The sequence below is a fragment of the Lagopus muta genome, chromosome 6, assembly GCF_023343835.1.
Source record: "Lagopus muta isolate bLagMut1 chromosome 6, bLagMut1 primary, whole genome shotgun sequence".
Lineage (NCBI taxonomy): Eukaryota > Metazoa > Chordata > Aves > Galliformes > Phasianidae > Lagopus > Lagopus muta.
In genome coordinates, this window is record NC_064438.1 from 832,479 (window position 1) to 853,160 (window position 20,682).

At 40.9% G+C, this 20,682-nt stretch overlaps 2 protein-coding genes across 2 annotated transcripts in view; one reads left to right on the forward strand and one right to left on the reverse strand.

Moving 5' to 3' along the window:
* Positions 1 to 3,907, reverse strand: part of HIPK3 (homeodomain interacting protein kinase 3) — a 94,285-nt gene extending 90,378 nt beyond the window's left edge. Inside the window, exon 1 of the mRNA XM_048949655.1 lies at positions 3,149 to 3,907. The gene's annotated coding sequence lies outside the window, so the exon portion shown is untranslated. The remainder of the gene's footprint in view (positions 1 to 3,148) is intronic.
* A 66-nt stretch (positions 3,908 to 3,973) lies between these two features.
* CSTF3 (cleavage stimulation factor subunit 3) overlaps positions 3,974 to 20,682 on the forward strand; it is a 43,597-nt gene continuing 26,888 nt past the window's right edge. The window contains exons 1-3 of the mRNA XM_048949659.1: positions 3,974 to 4,211; positions 12,347 to 12,448; positions 12,578 to 12,673. Coding sequence (XP_048805616.1) covers positions 4,182 to 4,211; positions 12,347 to 12,448; positions 12,578 to 12,673 — 228 coding nt within the window. The 5' untranslated portion in view covers positions 3,974 to 4,181. The remainder of the gene's footprint in view (positions 4,212 to 12,346; positions 12,449 to 12,577; positions 12,674 to 20,682) is intronic.

Below are 20,682 nucleotides of genomic sequence, written 5' to 3' on the forward strand. Positions count from 1 at the left end.
AGCAGCAACAGATCCCACACCTTTTTAATGTAGTTATCTTTTCCTTATTCCAAACTCAACAGCGCCTGTGCTGGAATGTGTCTAACCTAATGGACATGCAGCTCCTAATCCAGCCTCCTAATTCAGCACCTTTATCTCATCTAGTGGCATCATGGCTCTCTGTAGTGCAGTGCTGAACCTGTCACAGAGATCAGGGAGAGAAAATTACCAGAAAGAAATTTCAGAGAATATTACTCAGGCTCAATGGCACGGCTCCTACCGATCACATACTGATGCAAATGGTCTCACACACTAAAACTCCTGATAGCTGAAAGGCCCTTATAGGCCCACTTTAAGCTGAGCCCTGTTACATTCTCATCACTACCCATATCCCCGTGGTTGTTTGCTTCTCTCTTCAGTACAGACTTCAACAGCTCCAGAGCAGAGTGCAAGAAAATCCTAGCAAAGGCTAGGTTCTACTTCCTCATCTTTGCAGTTGATGCTAGCAATTAGAGGGACACACCTCACTCTAGAACAGTGGATGTCAACAAGGAGCAAAACCAGTTTGACAGAAACATGACATTTATTCTTAATTAGGGCCTATGGAAATAGATGTTTAGACTATCATCTTTAGTTCAGAGAATCCCCATGGTGCTGTCAATTATGAAAGCCAAGAGACAGATCACAGGCTCACCTCCTGCAGAACTCAGTTGAGACAACAACAGGTCCTGGCACCAGCCCCAATACCAGGAAGCCCGGGTCTCTCAGTTTCCAGGTGAGCATCTCCCTACCCACACTGAAACCCACCCTGTAAAATGCGTGATGGAACCTACAGACTTGGGTGATATGATGATGAGCAGCAAGGTCAATCCCCTCTGCACTCAGGTAGCTTGAGATGGAGCACCAATACACAAATTAATGGGGCAGTTCAAAGCTAAGAGCTGTTAAGAGCTCTCTATGTTTGAGCAGGCAATCATATCCATGATTAATCCTATTGAAAAACCTTTCTGACCAGTGTTTTCAGTAGTTAGAGTTCTGCTAAAGGGATTACACAAAACCTGGGATTTCATAACAAGTAACACATGATAATTTGCTGCATATGGCAGCCATTCCATAACCACTGATTGAACTCTGTGAAAGCAGCCACCTTTCAGATCTGCTCCACTTCATGGTTGGCCTTGTAAAGCTCAACATCCATTTGCTTTAAGATCTGATTTTCTTCTAGTTGTTTTTTTCAAGTAACACACAATTTTTGTTCATTTTTTCCCTAGAGAAAACATTTAACCACCACTGAATTGCTATATGAATAGCAGAAGTCTTCAATTCTTGTTCAGTTGCAGATTGTTTTCAATTTCTGATGTGTAATTTCAGCAAGCCTCTTACCAAGCAGTAAAATCCACAGCAGTTCACTCACAGCCTGCCATCAATTACTGAATCAAGCACGAATCAGGAAGCATCACACATATTAGCAACGCCGTGCTGCTTTCATACCATGAACCATATGAAAATTAGAGTGCAGCATTTTCCAGCAGACAGGCCTGTAATCATGTCCTCACCACTGCAGTTACCTTGGTCAGACTAGATGCTCTGTGTCACTTAGTCCACTCAAAGTGATGCAGCCTCAGAACAAAGGAAGGAACAGTCACTGCTACAACACCTGAGTAACACTGCAGGAATTAGCAATGAAGCTTCGCTGATGCATTCCCATTATTTGCCCCACACCATCAGCAGGAAAGCCCCAAATCAGCCTGTCAAATGGCTCGACTACCATAACACACCACTCTACTCAAGACAATAGGCTTTTGCGCAAGGCCCTAATAGAAGTCCCAGTCAGTAAGAACCTCAGCTAATACTTTTCTATCTAAACACCTAACCTACACTCATGAAACATTCTGAAGTTACTCTGAAATACAACTTGCTGTTTACATGTAGGTTTTTGCATTGCCTCTTCACAGATTCATATGAGAACACAAATACCTTGGTTAACACTCAGGTGTGAAAAGCTTCACATTTAACTGCAAACCAAGGCAAGCTACCAGGGCTGAAGTCATAAAGAACAGCATATCAACAAGACCCTAACAAGAAATTTTCTTCCTGTAAGTTAGTGCTTCTTTTAATTTTCTCCAACTAATACATTACTGCTGAGAACACATTACAGCTGCAGCTCACACAAGCTATCACACAACACTGGACAGAAATGCAGCAGGCACTGGCTGTATTTACAGCTGCCGGGCCTTGCCCAAGGCCCATTCTGTGCATGGAGTTACAAAAATGAAGAGCAAAACTAGTTGAAGAGACAACATATTTATTTGGGGGGATGTGGAGAAGCACTGTAGGAAGTATGAGTGAGTAAGACTCTCAATAACACCATTCATTTCCCTTTCTACTAATTTGTTCCAGGGGGTGAGCAAGAAAGTCACTGGTGATGTCATCATTCAAAAGCACCTTAATCATTTCAAGAAACTGAACAAAGCAGTAGCTCAAAAAAGAAAAAAAGAGCAGATGAAGTAGAAATATATGTAGCTTAAAAAAATTCAAAGACGTAGATCAAAATTTCACCAAGGCCACTGAGTCAGTTGACATCCTGCATGTCTATAAATAATTCACTAGCTAATAAGCAGTTTCACCAGCATTGCTTTAAGTAATCCCTTATAAGGCACTGGTTCCTAAGTGGGAAGTGGAACAATATAACACAGTTGAATCAGAAAGGCAGGATTTTTTACAGATGAAAGCACATTTATATCTCAAACACTTTCAAAATGGCAATTTTTGTGGAATGGAAGAGCCAATGGAAACCAAATCAGCCTGGTATCACAAAGTCATCATCCTCTAAGAAACCTGAGAACATAGCTCATTTATCAAAACAGACTGATAAACATACTCATATTTCATCTCTGGTGAACAAAATAAAAATTACACAAAACCAAGAAGAAAAAATATTACAGATTGGTCAAATAGGTGCTTACCATTCCCTCTGCATGCTTTTACTTTAGGTCATGCTCAAGAAAAGGTAACGACTGTTTTTCCTATTGCTTTTTCCCACATGACTACAGTTTAACAAGGGGACTTTTTGGAAGATGAAGCAAAGGAACACAGAGGGGCAACGTCAGGTTACTATAAGTACTTCCACATAACTACAACTGTATGATACAAGTTTAAGAACACTTACGCTGCTGTTGTGAAGGCAGCGAAGTCAGCTTTCACCTCGGTATCTGCCAAGTCTCCTTCAATGGGTTTGCCTCCTACAGCAGCCTATTTCTCAGCAACGGCCGTTTCACAGCCCTCCTCTCACGGTCAGACTGGCGGTTACTTTGTAAATAGAATTAAGTCGCTTTAGGGGGAGCTGCCTCTCGTGTCCTCGAGATGTTTTGAAACGATGACCTCTCAGCCTGTCCCTCGAACTCGCCTCCTCGGTTAACGAGAGCTCTCGTGAGGTGGAAGCGGACATTGCTGGCGCTACCTCACCGAGGGCAAGACTGTGGGGGTTACAGTTCAAACAGCAACGCTTAGCTAACGGAACAACACGCCACGAGGCCCCAAGCTAGAGGCCTCCGAGCCATCCCAGCTGCTGCCCGCTATCCATCGGGGTTCGAACAACCAGCGCCCTGCCAGCAGACGGGGAGCGAGCGGCGAGAAAAGGCGCCCGCCTTACGTCCGCCACAAGCGCCATAAGCGCGACCGCCGCAGCCCCAGGGCCCGGCCAGGCCGCTCTTCGGGGAGCGCTCCACTCACAGCTCAGGGACATCCCAACTCCGGGACATGCCCCAGCGCCACGCCCGGCTCCCCCACTACAGGACTGAGTACCCTAGCGGAGCCGGGGAAGTAGCCGCAGAGACAAGGCCACAGATCCGACCCACCACCACCTCAGAGCTCCATCAGGGGCCGCATCCGTCCCCGCGCCGCCCTAATACGCTTCCGCTCCGTGTGACGCACTTCCGCTCCGTGTGACGCACTTCCGCTCTGCGCGCCTGTTCGCCCCGCCCATGCCGTTCCCGGCATGCCCCGCGTGGCTCCTCCCCCCCTGCCCCCGCAGAAAGCCGGGCCGTAGCGCTGAGCTGCCATTTTGTTGGCGGCTGCCGCGGCTGCGGGCCGTGGCTGTTGGTGTGGCTGAGGCGCTGCCCGCAGTGGCGGCTTGGGGCGATTTTAAAAGGCGTTTTAATTTGTTTGAAGGCGGTGGTGCCCCAGCCCTGTTTTAATCCGCTATGTCCGGTGATGGAGGTACCGGTGAGCAGGTGAGCAGTAGCGGAGGAAGCCCATGGGCCGCTCCCTGAGGAGGTGTGGGGCCGGGTGGCCTGTGGGCCGTCACTGAGTCTGGGCGGCGGGAACGTGGCCTTCCTCGACCGCTGCCCTTGACGGCGCGGCCGGAGGGCGGCTTCCTGCACACACGGCCGCCCCGTCGAGCCCTTGGGGGAAGGAAGGGCCGTAGGGCTGCTGCCCGGCTTCCCGCCGAGCTGAGCGGGCTTGGGGCGGGCGGGAGGCGCGGCGCTGAGGCCGTGCTCGTCGCGTTCGGTCACGTTTAACGTGCGAGGCTCTGGGTTCCTTCCCTAACGGTACCGTTTTCCTCCGAAAGCGTTTAAACGTCTGCAGATTAGAAGCTATAGAAACGTGCTCCTGTAATAAAGGACTTTTTTTTTTTTGGAGGGCGGGTTTGGTGTTCTCTCTCTGAGGAGGGAGCAGTTCTTGTCTTGGCTTTGGCTTTACGCTAGAACACGCACTTTCTTGTTTTCCAGGTAGATGCAGTTCAGTGTCAGGGATTGAAGTGTAGTGTTACTGTGAGATATTTCCTGTTTACAGATAAGTCTTTTAGCTGTTAGGGCCTCGTTAGTTGGGACAAGGGATGCAGATGGAGTTTCCCAGCTGAGGGAGGAGTGGTTGATATGCTGTGAAGTGCCCATGTAGCCCGCAGAAATGCTTAAATTTTAGCTGCAGACTTAATACTTCCTTCTTCAGAAGGTTTTGTTTTGGAAGAAAGTTTTTTTCCAAAGCAGGTTTGTGTGTGGGCCTGCATGGCAAAAGGGTGTTGTGTGAACTCTTCATAAGGTGCAACTCTTCTGGAGGGAAGCATTCAGAATGTAGAATAATCATTTTCTTTCTTCTTGAGAAATTGCTCTGCATTACTGTTCCGTATGCTCAGGGCTGCTCAGCTCAGCGATTACACTTGTCTGTTCAGGTGAGAAGTCCTTCAGAAAGGTTTACTTCAGCACAGGAAGAATATGTTACAATAAAATGTTGGTGATTGTGATGTGTAATTTCACATTTAAGCTACCTACTGTGGTGAGTGGTTTTGTGTCTGTTTTGTTTTTCTGAATTTACATTGGCAGGTAATTGTATAATTAAAACTTGATTAAAGCAGCATGCTCACTTCTGTAACATGTAATATATTACTTTTTTGCTTAAAAAGAGAGTCAGTGCTGCCTTAAGGCTTTACTTTCTTTTGTGAGGAAAGACTTAATATGCTAAAGATGGAGTGACTGCGTGTACTGAAATAAAAGGTATTGTGGAGAGTTTTGATAGGCGTAGCAATGTGATGCCATATCATAGAGGGCCTCAGTATTCAAAAAATGGCAATTTATTTGTGGTACCCACAGGATGTGAGGTTTAGTAGATGACTTGTATTTTTCTTATGCAGAACTAATAAAAAATGATAGTTAATTTGATTCCTGTTTTCATGTTGGGTGCTATTTAAATAAATTGAGCTTTTTTTAGGTTCAGCTGAATCTTTGTTTTTATATACTGTGCTCTTTATGAAGGCCTCTGTATTCAGTTCTCCTGGAGGATTTCAGACTTTGTTACAGTCGTCTCCTTCCATTAGTTTATGTCCATTTGAGGGAGTTGTCCTCTGCAATGTTATTTTTCTTGCCCTAGCAGACTTTAGTTTCTTACTCCTAATGTTAAAACAAGGTTATAATTTTATATTGGTGTTTTGAGCAAAATGGAGGCTCCCCATTTCAGGTTAACAACTGACTGGTTGTGTTTTAGGGCAGGTGTTTCTGAAGTTTAAATGTTTATCTAACTGTTCTCTTTGCAGTTATCTGTTGGCAGTGCTTTTGGTGGAAAAGGAACAACAGAGTGCTGGGAGTGGGGCAGCTGTGCCTTGCTCTCTTAACTCACATTGCAGCTGATAGATATCACAACCTAGTGCTGTGTGGAGGTCTCTCTGACCTTACATACACAACATTTTTATGGCTTTAAATGTACCTTAATGTGAGAAGCCAAAGTTAGACAGAGGTTGGTGTGCATCTGGTGCTCTTCTTTAGGGCTTTCTCTGTTGCCTCTATGACCAGGTTCTGGGATTTTGAGTGCTGTTATTATTGGCAGTCATTTATCAGTTTAAGGGGTGACTGTACAGTTAACATCCATTATGTTGTGCACTGGATGGGCATGTTAGTGTATGATGCTGATGTTAAATAACAGCGCAAGCACTGACACAAGGGTGTCTGCATTGTGCTTCCCAGGCCTTGGGTTTGGAGAGGATTTCCAAAAGGAGCCAAGTGAAGGACAGATTGCCATGCTGTCTCTCAAGCACAAAATTATGGCTATGCAGGAAGGGAGAACAGAGTGTTGGGTGTAGATATTGTAAGGTTAAAGGCCCAGCTGGAGTATCAGAGGCTTTATTACACCAGGTGTGGTGCAGCTGAAACAGTTCAGCCTCAAGGCAGTGAAAACATGAGGCACTGTTGGGCAACTCGTAAGCTGCGTAATGGGGGTTGTCTGCTTGCATTGCTAGCCTAGAAGAGAAGGGAAGCAGGAGGGAGTGGGATAGGGAATATGGTGCAGCCACCACCGTTGCTTGAACTACCTTTCGAGTCAGAGTAGTTTCAATTTTAGCACTGTTTGTTGTGTTGGACCCAAACTAATTTTTGCAGAAACAGTTGTCAGGTCTTCTGTTAGGTCTCTGCTGAACTCCTGGTGTGAGGTCTACATGATGTTTATCCAGACAGAATTTCTAGGATTGGTTTCTAGAGCACCAACCATTTATATAATAGAAATTCACATTTTGTAGACTGAAAGGCCGTTACTGTTTGCCATAAAATTCCCTCATTTTATTTGACGAGCTGTTTTCAGTCTCTTCGTCTGTCAGGGCTACTAGGAGTATGCTCTCACAACTGTGAATTTCTTTGTTTTTTCTGGGCCATAAAGTATCTAGTTTCATTTTGCTTCCTGTACTCTCAGACAAGGCCTAAATTCTCTTCTTGCCTCTGTCTGCTGTGGCAGAGTAAGTTCCCTTATCCACTTAATAAATCCCAAGTTGCCAGACATCAACTTTAGATAAAGACTTGATGTGGTATGTTTTACCCTGCCTTAGGTTAATCTTCTATGGCTACAAACAAGCAGATAAGGCTTCCTGTAACTGCGAGATGTGCCTCAGTCTGTGGTGCAGGTTATTCTTTATAAATCTGTTCCAAGACTGAACTGTGGGCAAAAAATGGCAGTGTTATCTCTGTGTCTTTAGGAAAGACCTCAAGACAGCTTGTTCTGGTTTCTTCCTGGCATTTTCTACTTTTCTACTCCTGTCTCTCATTCATACCTCATGTCTGTTTGGTACAGGGTTTGGAAATCTAAGTGCAGTAGTAAATGCTAAGATAGTTAACGTTTTAACAAGGTTATCATTGCTGAGAATGAAAGCGAAAGTTTCTTTTTGCAGGGTGGCACGGGTTGCACATGTCAGGAGGGGTCATTTGGAGAAAAAAATCAAGCCCCTCTATGAGCATGTTATTTTATATGGTACTTAACTGGGTTTACTGTTACTGTTTATGGTTACTGTAGGAACTGCTTGTAAATAGAATGAGAACAAGCATGGATGGAGGGAGACTTTGGACTCAGTTTTGCAGATGTTTTCAGATATACAAAGAAGAAATGAAAGTGAAAAATGTCTAAACACTGGGATTTGGGAGAGAGGGAATAACAGTAATTCTTAACCTAAAGCTCTGATTTGTACAGAGATATAAAACAGCCCAGGTTATGTTCATGGGGGGCTTATGCGTAAAAGTATTCTTCTAAAAATTATTTGATACTTTACTGACTTACTTTTGCTAATAGTGACCCAGTGTTAAAGGGCAAAAATTCTTCCCAAATTGCATTCATGGTTGAATTTGCATAGAAGTAAAAAAAAAAAAAAAAAAAAAAGACAAACCTTTAAAAATAGATTTAAGTCTTGTCTATGAGAAATACCCTCCTTTTTGCTATCATTGCTGTTTGTTGAACCGAGGAAAGGCAGCCTGGTTTCTGTGCTTACACAAGGTGACCTGGGGTGCAATGTGATTCTGGAGTCATTGTCCAGCTGGGTATTTATTCTGCACTGAGTGGCTGTGTGTGGTGTAACTGGGAGGTACTGAAGTACTGGATGTGTAACTGAAGGCAATTACAAACTGGTTCTGTGCATGTATAACTGCGAATCAACTTTGAGGAACAAACTTGGGCTAGCCACACTGTAAATTAACCAAACTGGAAAACCAGCAATGCTTGCTAAGTTGTATGGTAATGCATTTGAAGTTGGATTCATCAGCTGTGTTACCAGCTGGGCTATGCTAAACCACAGCAAACAGTCAAAGCGTCCAACAGTGAACATAAAACTCCTTCCAGACATTAATCCACTTGACTGATACAGCTGTTGGAATTGCTTTCTTTTTGTGCACAGCAGCCTGTATGTCTTGTTTAAAGACTACCACCAATTGTGCAATGAGATCTTCTACAAGCATCTTAAACAGGCCACAGGTGAAATAGATCTTCCTTTTACTGCAAAAATACCCCTTGTGGCAGCAGGATGCTTTAAGCAGCTGGATGCATTCTGTTGTGTGATTGTTTGAAAAAGGTGTGTGTGTATCTCACGCAGTGTGCTCTGGAGTCACAAGGCTCGTTCTCAGAGGCCTGGGGAAAGTTTTAACTGTTGCCTTCAGTTGTAAGGCATGAAGTTAAGTTCTCATTGAAAAAGAGCTTGGAGTAAATATTAGAAGTTCATTCTGTTTCTTGTGTTCTTATTCCCTCTGGCATATTGTATGGATTCAGAGGTGGCTGACTGATTTTGCTGGTCTTGATATCTGTGAAACTAAGAATCCATAGCCATTTATTTATGTGCAAGTAATAGAAGCTCTGAATCCGACTAGATGTTATGAATACAAACACAGTCAAACGGAGTGCTGAAGTAATTCAGTGACCTTCAAAGGATTGTTTGTGAGATAGGTGACCTATTACAGAGGAGATTTGCTGCATGTATTTATCAAAAGGAAAAAAAGTACTTTTCCAGCTTGTATGCAACAGTTCTTAGCAGTGTTTTTTCTAGATGTTAAAGAAGTGTTAGAGGCTAGTGTTAAATTAGATTTTGTAGTAGTTCAAGCTGATCTAAGCTATAACTGAAGTCCTATGCTTTTCTCAATCTTGTATTCTGCATCATACCCGACTCTTGTTCCAGAGAGCTGAGCCCATTAGAGAGTTAACTGCTTTCCTAACAGTGTGTGTGTGTGCTGAACTCCCTGAACTGACTTGTTGTAGAATGAGGCAACTTGCTGTGTTGTAAGGTGTGTTGTAAGGAGAGGAAGGAACCAAAAATGCTGATGTAGGGGCAGAATCATGGCAGCAAACGGCACCCTGTGATTTAGGTGTTTACGCTGTTGGATGGTGGTTGTTGTGCAAGTAGTGCACTTCCAAGTACATAATAAAAGCCATGTACTCCTAAACTGCTCAACAGCAACTCTAAGCCCCGTGTTAATGTTTAGGTTGAAGGTTTCAGGTCCCTTCACTGCTTGCTTACAGGTGATAATAGCCCTCATAGATTTGATGTGTAACTGAACACATGCATTTACTTGCATGCTCTGACAGTGTAATCCACTCTATAAAGCCTAAGCATTGGTTTCTCCAGTGAGTTAGGAGTGATTATGTGTGAATTACAGAATTACAGAATGGCCAGGGTTGGAAGGGACCTCAAGGATCACGAATTTCCAACCCCCTGCCTCATGCAGGGCCACCAATCTCCCCATTTCCTACCAGCCCAGGCTGCCCAGGGCCCCATCCAACCCAGCCTTGAACACCTCCAGGGGTCGACAGGGCATCCACAGCCTCTCTGGGCAGCTGTTCCAGCACCTCACCACTGTCATAGTACAGAACTTCCCCCTGACATCCAACCTTAATCTTCCTCAACTTCAAGCCGTTTCCCCTTGTCCTGCTTGTTATCTCCCCTTTCCAAGAGCTGACTCCCCTCCTGTTTGTAGGCTCCTTTTAGGTACTGAGGGCTGCAATGAGGTCACTCTGCAGCCTTCTTTTCTCCAGCTGAACAAGCCCAGCTCCTTCAGCCTGTCCCGGTAGTGAGGTGCTTTCAGTGAGGTGCTCCTGCCCTCTGAAGGTGCCTGGCCATCTTGTTTCAGTTGAGATATAACCAGAGCACTGGTTTCCCTGCAGTGCACTTTGCTCCTCTGAAACACAGATAGGTCTGATAAGGAATAGATATTTTTTTAGTTTACCTGGGGGGCTGGGAAGGGAGGGCTTGCTGCCCTTTACAGAGTGGGTGTTTTCTTACTTGTGATGTTAGATGTAAGCATTCCAAAACAGTCCAGCTCAAAACCCCGATCATATCTCATCTATCAGTTCTGCAGAGCTCCTATATTGTTCCTTTTGTTTGTTTTAGATGGCTGCCTGATAACTGTATCTGCTGATCTCAAGTGAATATTTACTGATTTAGGAAATCAGTCCTTTAGTTTTTCAAATAAAAGTCTGAAGGTTTTCTTACACTTGTATGGATAAGGTGTTCTGTTTCAAACAAACAAAACTAATGTAGGATTACTAGGATCATGCATCATTAAGTACAGCTTTTTTACAACATTATGTATGATTATGCATCATCAGTACTGCTGAGCTGCTGCTGTGGAACTGTTCAAGAGGCTGCAATGCACCTTTCTATGCTTGGTTTAAAAGTGACTACAGAACAGGACCCTGTGTTTCAAAAACACTTCAGTTGTTGTTGTAGGGCGGGGTTTTTTTGCTTTGTTGTAGCCAGCATTAGCTGCAACCTGAAAACAAGGGGCTCCAAGGAAAGCTGAATGGAAAATAGTAATGATCTTCATACATAAATTCCTACAAAAGAAATTGACTTTTTTCCTTTTTATGCATGATGGTTCTGCAACGTTTTTGATAATTCTGTTTTATAATTTAAAATACTGTCTTAAATTAGTATTTTGTAAGGAAATACCTTGAATTATATTCTGCTGGTAGGACTGACAGAATGGTTGGTAATGCTGACAGGTATTCCTAAATACTGTAGCTTGGTGAAGTTGAATCATAATGGAGGACGTAAGCAACTGTTGTCTAGTTGTATATCTGTAATAATTAACAAAAATAAATTGGTATGGGGGAAGAAGAGGATCCACTTGTGCCTGTGATATGAAGTTCATATTTATAGCTAACTTGGGCTCGCAGCATTTGCTATCCCCAACTTACTCTTGTTTTAATATCAGCTAGTGATTAGGGAACTGTAACAACACTTAGCTGGCAGCTTACCTTCCTGCAGTGTCACTGTAATACTTCTGTTTATTTTTTCACTGAGGAATTAATAGTGGAAGTCATTAATAGCTTGGATTTTTACTCTTGCAATGTCTGCTCGACAGAAATAGTATTTGCTACAGTGATACCTGTTAATTTTGTGGGAGGTTGCACCTCTGTAGTGATATATGTGCCTAGTTGTCCTCTTTTTTGAGTGTGCAGTGAAACCTTTGGTAGAGAAGAGTATCAGTTCTCTCTGTCCTGTCTATCACCTTTTTCATTGTCACAGCTATGTACTGATCTAGATCCAGCATTTCAGTATGAAGAATTAAAATGTTTTCTTTGAAATTAATCTTAAAACTGACTTTTTTTTTGAGTATTCTGTAATCAGTCACCCTCTCACACACAATTCAGAATGGTGTATTGCAACTGGAAACATGGAGTAAAGTTGTAAAATTTCTTGAGAAGGGTTTTATAATAATACAATAAATGCAGTCAGTGCTTCTGATTAGTATGTCTTGGGGCAAACAAATTCTGTGACTTGGGACTGCTGAGACGTACCTGAAAATAAATGGGGTTCAGAAAGTAAATAGCTTTTTTGAAGTACAGATTAGAACATTATTTCCCATTTTATGCAAAATTCATGCAACTTGCGCTTGTAACAACCATGCACTTAAAGCTTATGTGAATGGGATCATCACAGACGACCTATTTTCATTTAACTACTGAATCTAGTGGAAGTACTCTATCTTACTGAAACAACTGCTTTTATAGGGTCAACCCTGATATCCGGAATGTTACTTTGTGAGAATGTTGTCATCAGCTTGATGTTGTAGCTGGGATTGTATTTGAGAAACTCTACCTGTGATCTCTTATGTCTTCTCCTTAATTTTTCTAGGCTGCTGAATATGTCCCAGAAAAAGTGAAGAAAGCTGAAAAGAAACTCGAAGAGAATCCATATGACCTTGACGCTTGGAGCATTCTCATTCGAGAGGCACAGGTTTAGTGACATAGGATTACATTTCCTTATCTATGGTCCACTCACACTATTTGGTTCTGGAGTAAAATCAGCATATTTCTTTACATAAGTCATAATATTGTAAATGCTGTTTTGATTTTCAATTTTTAGAATCAACCTATAGACAAAGCACGGAAGACCTATGAACGCCTTGTTGCCCAGTTCCCCAGTTCTGGCAGATTCTGGAAACTGTACATTGAAGCAGAGGTTAATATTTTACCATTCTTTCTTATATAACATTTAATAGGAATTTAAGTTTACACTCTCATATTCATAAATAAGATAGGCACATAAAATCTAGGGGGAGGTGGGATTTTAAGTATACCTTGCATTTATTTTGTAAAATAGGTACAAAGGAGTAATTAAAGTGAATTCTAAAGTATTTGGGTCTTTTATGAGTTGATGATTGTTGCATTATGGAATTGCAACAACATTAAAACAGTTTCAATGGTATTGGAGTGCTTTAGCCTTTTCTTTACTTGTCGTGTCAATTTATTGCCTCCCGTGTCATTTATTTAGAGGACTTTTTTTTATTCATACGTACAAACTTATTGAATGACTTTCTGTGGATGCTTGAATCTTTTAATATCTTTTCTTCCATAGAGAACTGAATATTTCTATGAGTAATGTGTTCAGGGAGGGTGTGGGATGGATGCTGAATTCTGGAATGGATGGGAAAATGTGTTAGCACAACTCATTCGCTTCTAGAGATACCAACAAAGTTGGGGTTATTTACTTATGTAAAGCAGCAGCATGTGTGTTGCCCCTAAGTGCATTGAGCATGTAAACAGGGTGATGTGCTGCAAAATCCACTCTTAACCTGGCAATCTTTTTAGTTTCCTGTAACTGGTAGATATTTTATTTTTCTTTACCAATACACATACTTTTTATGGGCATCTTTTAGCTGCACGTTTCTCTGGAGTCAGATCTTCTACCTGCTGCACAACAGTGGTGGGGTCCTTGGTTTCATAAATTAAAAAGCTGAGATAGTTACTTTTTAAATTCTATTCATGTGAAAATTGGGAATCAGCAATGAATGGCAAAACTGCATGGTAGAGGTGGCCCGGCTTATTTACATTAAATTACATATCCACGAGTGTCCTGGCTGGAAATTTTTGAAGCTTCTGAAATAAAATGGGGATCACGGGAACGTAACAGAAAATGTTATGTTGCAGTTTATAGCAAGACGTAGTAGTGCAACCTAAAATGATCAATATACCTAATGAAATACCCTTGAACTTGCACTGTTTTGTTTCTAGTCGTCTGTGGTTAGTGGAGTGTTGTTGACTGGACATATCTGGGAGACTGTGAATGCACTAACACATGTGGGTGTGAATTTTTCCTTTTGGGAGCCTACATCCAAAGCTGTTAGCCTCGTACCCTGCATAATTTGCTACAGAATCTAGTCTTTAGAATATTAACTTAGTTCGAGGATTACATTGAACTCTGATTTCTGAGGGATTTAGGACTTATTTGAAACTGGTATCTTTCCTGTAACTCAGATTTGAGAGGTGAATAAGACCACCTCAGAAAGTCTGTGCTACACTGTAAATCTTTCATCAGAAAGTACCGTTATCAATATGAGGTTTCTTGTCTGAGGCTTCTTGTCTTGAACGATAATCAGAGACTAAATGGCAGACATTACCTTCCTTTATCATTCTAACTAATTTATAATTAGTACTGTATACAGATACAAGTGCTGACAAGGCTTAAGCAGTGCAGGATATAATTCTTAAGTGCTTCTTCAAGGAATGGAGAAGAGCTTCTATCCAGCTCATATGTTAACCACTAAAACAAGGTAGACTTGAGGAAGAGGCAGTTGGCATTAAGATCACTGTCTCATGCTTGTGTGCGTGTGTATCTGTCTACAACTACACATGAAATATACGAAAAATAGGATATGTTATTCTATTACAGAAAAAAGGACAAATGTGACTTGTGGAGTTTTGGTAAAGATTGTACTTGGGAAGGGTTGTATCTGAAGGGAATGGAAGAGGTTACTCTTTAGAAACTTAACAAATGAGGTTTTTTTTAATTCCAGTTAAAACTTAAATGTTCAACTGCAGTGGTTCCAGTAACTTCTCTCAAAACTCACGAAGTTGCTGATATAACTGATAAGCAATATGTTTATAGCTACCTTTTCCAATATATCCAACCGTTTATAGCTTTAAGATTAAATAACTTCCTATTTCCAAATTCTTCTCTGAAAAAAATCACAATTGTGCACTCTTTTCACTGCTAAAGTTGTATGTGTCCAGTACTGTTGAAGTAAACACAAAACTATTTTCTCAAACGTTCTTTCAACTGTGTGAATATAAATCAAATTTTATAAGTTTGCTGGAGAAATTATCTGGATGCTTCTTTAATTGCAGCTTTGAAATGTACAGGGAGTGTATTTCCCCAAAGCTGTATTTCCTTGGAGATCTTAGTGTTCTGCTGTCAAGTTTCTCTTGAATAGGTCTCTGTCCAGCCTCGAGTTGGGAAAGTAAACTTGCAGTGGATCTTTGCTTAGCCTTGCTTTTGATTCGCTTTTACTTTTGTGGGTATTTAAATCTGGAAATTGCTAAATCTTCAGTTATCTGTGAGCTGCATCTTTCCTGATGTCAAAACAAGCGTATCGCTTTCCTCTTTAACACCATAACTTGTTTCCTCTTTGCGTCACAGAGAAAAGGAGAGAGGAAAGTGGGAGCTGTTTCCTGGCATGTTGTCTTTAACTGGAGAGTTTTGTCCACTGAATACCTAAGTCTGAGATAAATATCCGACATGATGTTCTATTACTGGGAGATGAGGTAGGGTGAAGGTTACGGTTGTGGCCTTGTGAAAAAAGACTTAGCCTTTAGCGTATGTTCTTCATAACATTTGTAGAAATCTCCAAATTTCCCTTTGCCTATCTTGAGGAATGCTTTAGTTGCTTCCAGTCTTGGGATAGAAATCATGAGCTACATGAACAGAACCTTGTCTTGCATGTGCTAGTTTATTATGTAATACAAAACTTTTAAGTGCAGACCTTACTGCTGTGGTTACCACTTTTTATGACAGTGATACTCACTGCTTTCTTTCTCCATATGGCTTGGTTTCCTAGTGAAATAGGTTGTAAAGCAGTACTCAGCACTTAGTATGTCTTCTGACTTATTGCCACTGATGTGCAGACCTCACTGAAGTAACTGAATACCTTGTGTTTCCATTTTATATGCCAAGCACTGACTGAAATACTCCGTTCTCTCCCATGACTGTTTGGCGGTCAGTCAAACTTGGAGATGAACTGGGGAGGGCGTGCCTTGACGGTGTGCTAAGAGGAGCTACATTAACGTTGGAAGTGGTCAAAAAGAAATTTTGATCCTGAGACTGGTTCTTAACACTTCTGTGTCCTGCATCTGCTTACTTAAATATCAGAAATAGTCAAATTGGATAAAAAGTCTGCCAGCTCACAGTGTTGTGAGGTCATAGCATGTAATTCTTGTGAGAGTAGTTTGTTTTAGTGGATTAAACCAAGTAGTCTGTTTTTATACACTTCAGCAAGTAGGAGTAGTTAGCTTGCTTCTGTATTTAGCATCTCCTAAAATGGAGGAATTAGAGCAGTAATGTTACTCTTGATACTGAGGCTGTTTTCTTTAGTTCAGAGCACATTTTTTCTCTTGATACCTTTTCCATAAAAACCTACTTTCAAAAAACTCGAATCAATTCACATCTCAGTGCCTCTTTCACAGTTATAAGAAGGGTCACGTAAGTCTCCCATATGTGCCATAATGTTAAGTTCATAGATCACATGATCTGGATGTTAGCCTGCTCTGCTGATTTGCTCTGACTTCCTGGGTAAGTTATTGAACTGGTTTTACCATGATTAAAACACTCATACCTACCTACCTCACAGGGTTGTTGTGAGGCTTATTTTGAATGATTAAAGTGCTTTTGGCATCTGGCTAAAAGGTGCTGCACAAATGTAAAAAATAATAAATTCTGTTGTAATACACCCTATGATTCTGTAGGCCCAGCTGTCTATTACTGTTTCTTCTGTCTCTTTGACTGTTTGACCCATCTTTTAGATGCAGAAAGATCTGATAATGCCTTTCACTTTCACTTCACTGGTGGTGTAGGTATTTCAGTAGTTCCACAACAAACATTTGACACTGTTGCCTTTTTTACCGCTAGTTTTCCTTGTGCAATCACAAATCTTTTCAAAGCACACTTGTTAAACCATGTTCGTATATTTGCAATGCTTTCCATGAATTTTTAGTTCTGTCAGGTTATGTACAAACTTTAATCTGTAATTGTGCTGAATGCTTCAGGCCAGTTCACACCACACCTTCTTACCTTTTCTGTTGTTGAACATACCTTATTATATCCCGGTCACTTTGAACTGCTGTTAGTAGATGTTGAAAGGTTGCTATAATTAAAGATTTAAAAAATCAGAAGCACAAAACAGTTGTGATATATATAAATACCCCCCAAAACTAGAAACAATAAATACGACACTAGTAGCATGCATGTCAAGTGTTTGGCTGTTGATATGTATTTTTTGTTCTGCAATTTTTTTCAAATAAGCCTCCTGTGTTACTGCATGTTCTAAAGAAATGAAACTAGATATACTTGTTCAGATAACTTCTATCTGATACGAACATTTTGAATTTTAGATGTCTCAGTAAGAAAACAAGATGCTGTACGATGTTTCAGATGGTGGGACCAAGGCTTAGGGTTGATTTGTTTTGCATTTCATCAAATGCAATACATCAGTATCTTTAATTCATGTAACTCACACTGGTGTGGATACTAGTCAGAATGTATCATTTAACATACTTGTATATGAAAAATGTAAATAAAACCTTTTAGAAAAATGATTGTTTTTGTTTAAAATGTTTGTGTTTCTTCAAAGCATTTTCTTCCCCCATTTTGCTTTAATTTATTTCCAAGTTCAGAACAAATGTTATTACTTATGCATATCAATATACTTCTTGGGGTCAAATGGGAACTGACGTCTGTCAGGATGAAGTTGGAGTGATCAGAAGTCAAAGTAAAATAGACTTCTTGGCTGAGATTGTTTAGTGGTACTTCACTTGGAAAGATTGTGTATGTCCCCAGCCAGTCTTTGTGAACTTCTTAATGGAAGATATCCGCATTATAAACCATGCTACCCCTCCCCACCTCCACTATTTTGCTATGTTCCTTATAGTGAACTTCCAATTCTGAGAAACTGTTGTACAGTGCTCTGTACAAGCATCCATATGGCACGTTCTTGACTACTTCAGTCTGAGACTTTTTTGCAACTGTATTTATGCTCTTTTCTTATCCATCTGTGGACTTGTTCCATTCCTGTTAATAAATGTTGTTCTGTCTGTGTGATTATTGTAGACTTGCACTAGAAATTACATGCAGCTGCTTTTCTGTCTTTTCTATTCAATATGTAATTACAGACATGTATACCTTGCATAGTTGCCGTGGTCCTACGAGTGATGGAATATATGCACATAGTTGATATTTGTAGTTTCAGATTATGTGTGGTACAGTAGTAGTGAATTTTTATTTAAATGTTTGTTCCATCATAAAAATAACATCATGGGGGAAGAGTTAGTTTTAATTTCTGACGTGGGAGCAAAACCTGATGAAGAGATGCCTGAACTCTCTTGTATATATAGTGCGTTGCTGTTCTCACATGAATAAACCTGGACTGCTTCCTGTTCTGTCATATTCTTTCAAGGTGGGGTGACAGAAACATTCTGATCAGAAATACTAGCTATATAAAACACTTTCACAACACTTTTGAAATCTCACTTTCAAATGTATTGAAGACAGTGAAAACTGCTTTTTATTGTGTGCTTTTTGTTTTTGAGGTCATGCTTATCCTTCCACTCGTGTTTTTGGGCTGCGGGGGAAGTATGCGTGTCAGGTCAGGTGCAAACTTCAGCTGTGTCCTTATGTCTACCTGAAAGAACCTACAGTAAATACAGAGCTTTCCTATGGATCCTGTGTTAGCTACAGGTTGGTTATTTTCATCTTACTTGATGAAGGAGGTATAATTTGAAGTAGTCTGTCATGAGTTTGCATTCCTTCTTGCATCTCTTCCAGCAGTCAGCTGGTTGAATTACCTGTTGTTCTGTCGAGAGATTTTGAGAAGCCCAGTGGCTGTGAGAACACCTTCTGTTAAACCTGATCTCGTAATGCTGAGGCGTAAAGTAGTGCTTGACTTTTATTTGTTCCAGAATATCTTTGCAGACTGTGAAAGGGCTTTGAGTCACTGCTGTAGTGGAATGTAGTGGCTTCTGTTAACTGTCAACTTCTGTGAAGGCAAGTCATCGATTCCCACATTCCTGTTTGCTGTTAGTATGTGTTGCACTGTTGGGTTTTTTTCCTCCTTACAGTATCCTTTTTTGTCCCTGATAGTTTGTGTTATATGTCCAGTAATGAATTTGGAATTCTGCAACAAAATGTTGTGTAGCCAATACTTTGGTGAGCTTTGGTGTTTATCCTTTCTTACATAAAAGAATTCTGAAGTGAGAAGAAATGTGCACAGCATGCATTGGTACGTGACTACCATTGCACAGAAAGCATTCAAGCTTTGTTGTGGTTTTTTTTGCACATCATGTACATGCAATTACCTACATGTAAGAAATTACCTACATGTAAGAAAAAGTGATCAGAATCTGATTCGTATTGAGGCCTAACTGTAATTTTGTAATAACAGATGTTCATAAAAGCATGGGAACATTTGCAGAGATCATTGGAACTATGCTGTTGGAAATATCTCAGTTTGAGGGTAGGCATTTTGAGTAGAAAGATGCTCCTATTTAGTTTGTGGACAGCTCTCAGTAATACTGTTACAGAAGTCTTAATGCATTTAGTTATGAGACTGCACCAAAGGGCCCACTTCTAACCTGAAGTGTGAGCGTTGTATCAGGCTTTAGGTCCATTCTCTTGGAAGTAATTGTAGTAAAGCCCTCTGACCCACATGCTAATACTAGTTTTCATGAGTTCCAGTGAGCACATGTTATGCTCACAAATTAAGAAATGTGTTTTAGCAGATCCTGTAACCAGAGGCTTTGTGGACAGGCAGCCAGACTGAAAGCATTCATGGGGAGGAAAGCTAGAGTTGCTGGGGGATTGTGGTGATTTTATTTATGCTTTCACCTTTGCTGTGTTTCAGCAAGACAGTTATGGAGCTTACAGGTATATCTAATTTGTATAGGCTTTAACATTATGAATTCATTCAAGCTTTCTTCTGAATCAGCTGATTTTAAAAGTTCAGTCATAGGACGATGGGTCAGCCATCTCACCTTGTTTGGTTCCTATAATATGACTACGTAAAACTTTCTAGTGGGAACAGTTTGCTCTGTTCGTATCCCCTAAGGTTTGCATTAGCTTGTGAAGCAGAAAACAAGAAATAACCAGAAAACCAGAAAGAACCAGTAGGTGCTTTGAAATGTTAATCTGTGAGCACAGCAGAACAAACTTACTGAAAAACATGCTGACTGATTATTTCATTTTTCAAAGACTTTTGAAGTCATGCATTTGAAGTAGAAAGACGACTTGTCTCGTTATGTAATGTAGTACTTTCTGGATCCAGACTGCAACAAGCGTGCTGAAGTTAGCAGGAGGACTACCTTCGCTGTGCTCAGCAAAGCTGCATTTTGTATGTAAAGCTAAGTATGTGTTAAATTTTTGTGGCGTGACTTAACAGGAAGGACAACTCAGCTGCAGCTCAGTCTTTGTTCCCTTTTCCTGAAGAAGAAGGGAGATGCCTTGTCAAAGAACAAACATTCATCAATCTTGTTCCCCTGTTTTATATCTTTATTTTTCTGATGTATAGTGAATAAAATGCGTAATAAATTGTTGGTGGCATTTTATAGTGTATGTAAGGCTTCCTATTAAGTTCTCATTTAAATTAAGAATTTAATTAAGCATAGAAGGAAACCTATACTAGTGAACTGTTTCTTTTCTCCCTGCCACTGAGGAGCTAAGGGTGGGCATATTGCAATTTATTTTTTTCCAGAATGATTTCAAATTGGCTTTATATTGATAACTGACTTGTCCTAGGTTAACAGTGTTACCATTCCTCTCAGATCAGCTTTCAGGCTATATGAAAGGGAAGAAACAAATGCGTTTGGCTTCTCTCATTTTCTGTAGCCCTATGGCTTCTATTGAGAGTTTGGTCCCCAGTGTGTGCATACATTGATTTATTAACTGATGGGTCAGAAGTCATCAAAAAAGCATACTTGGTATTTCAA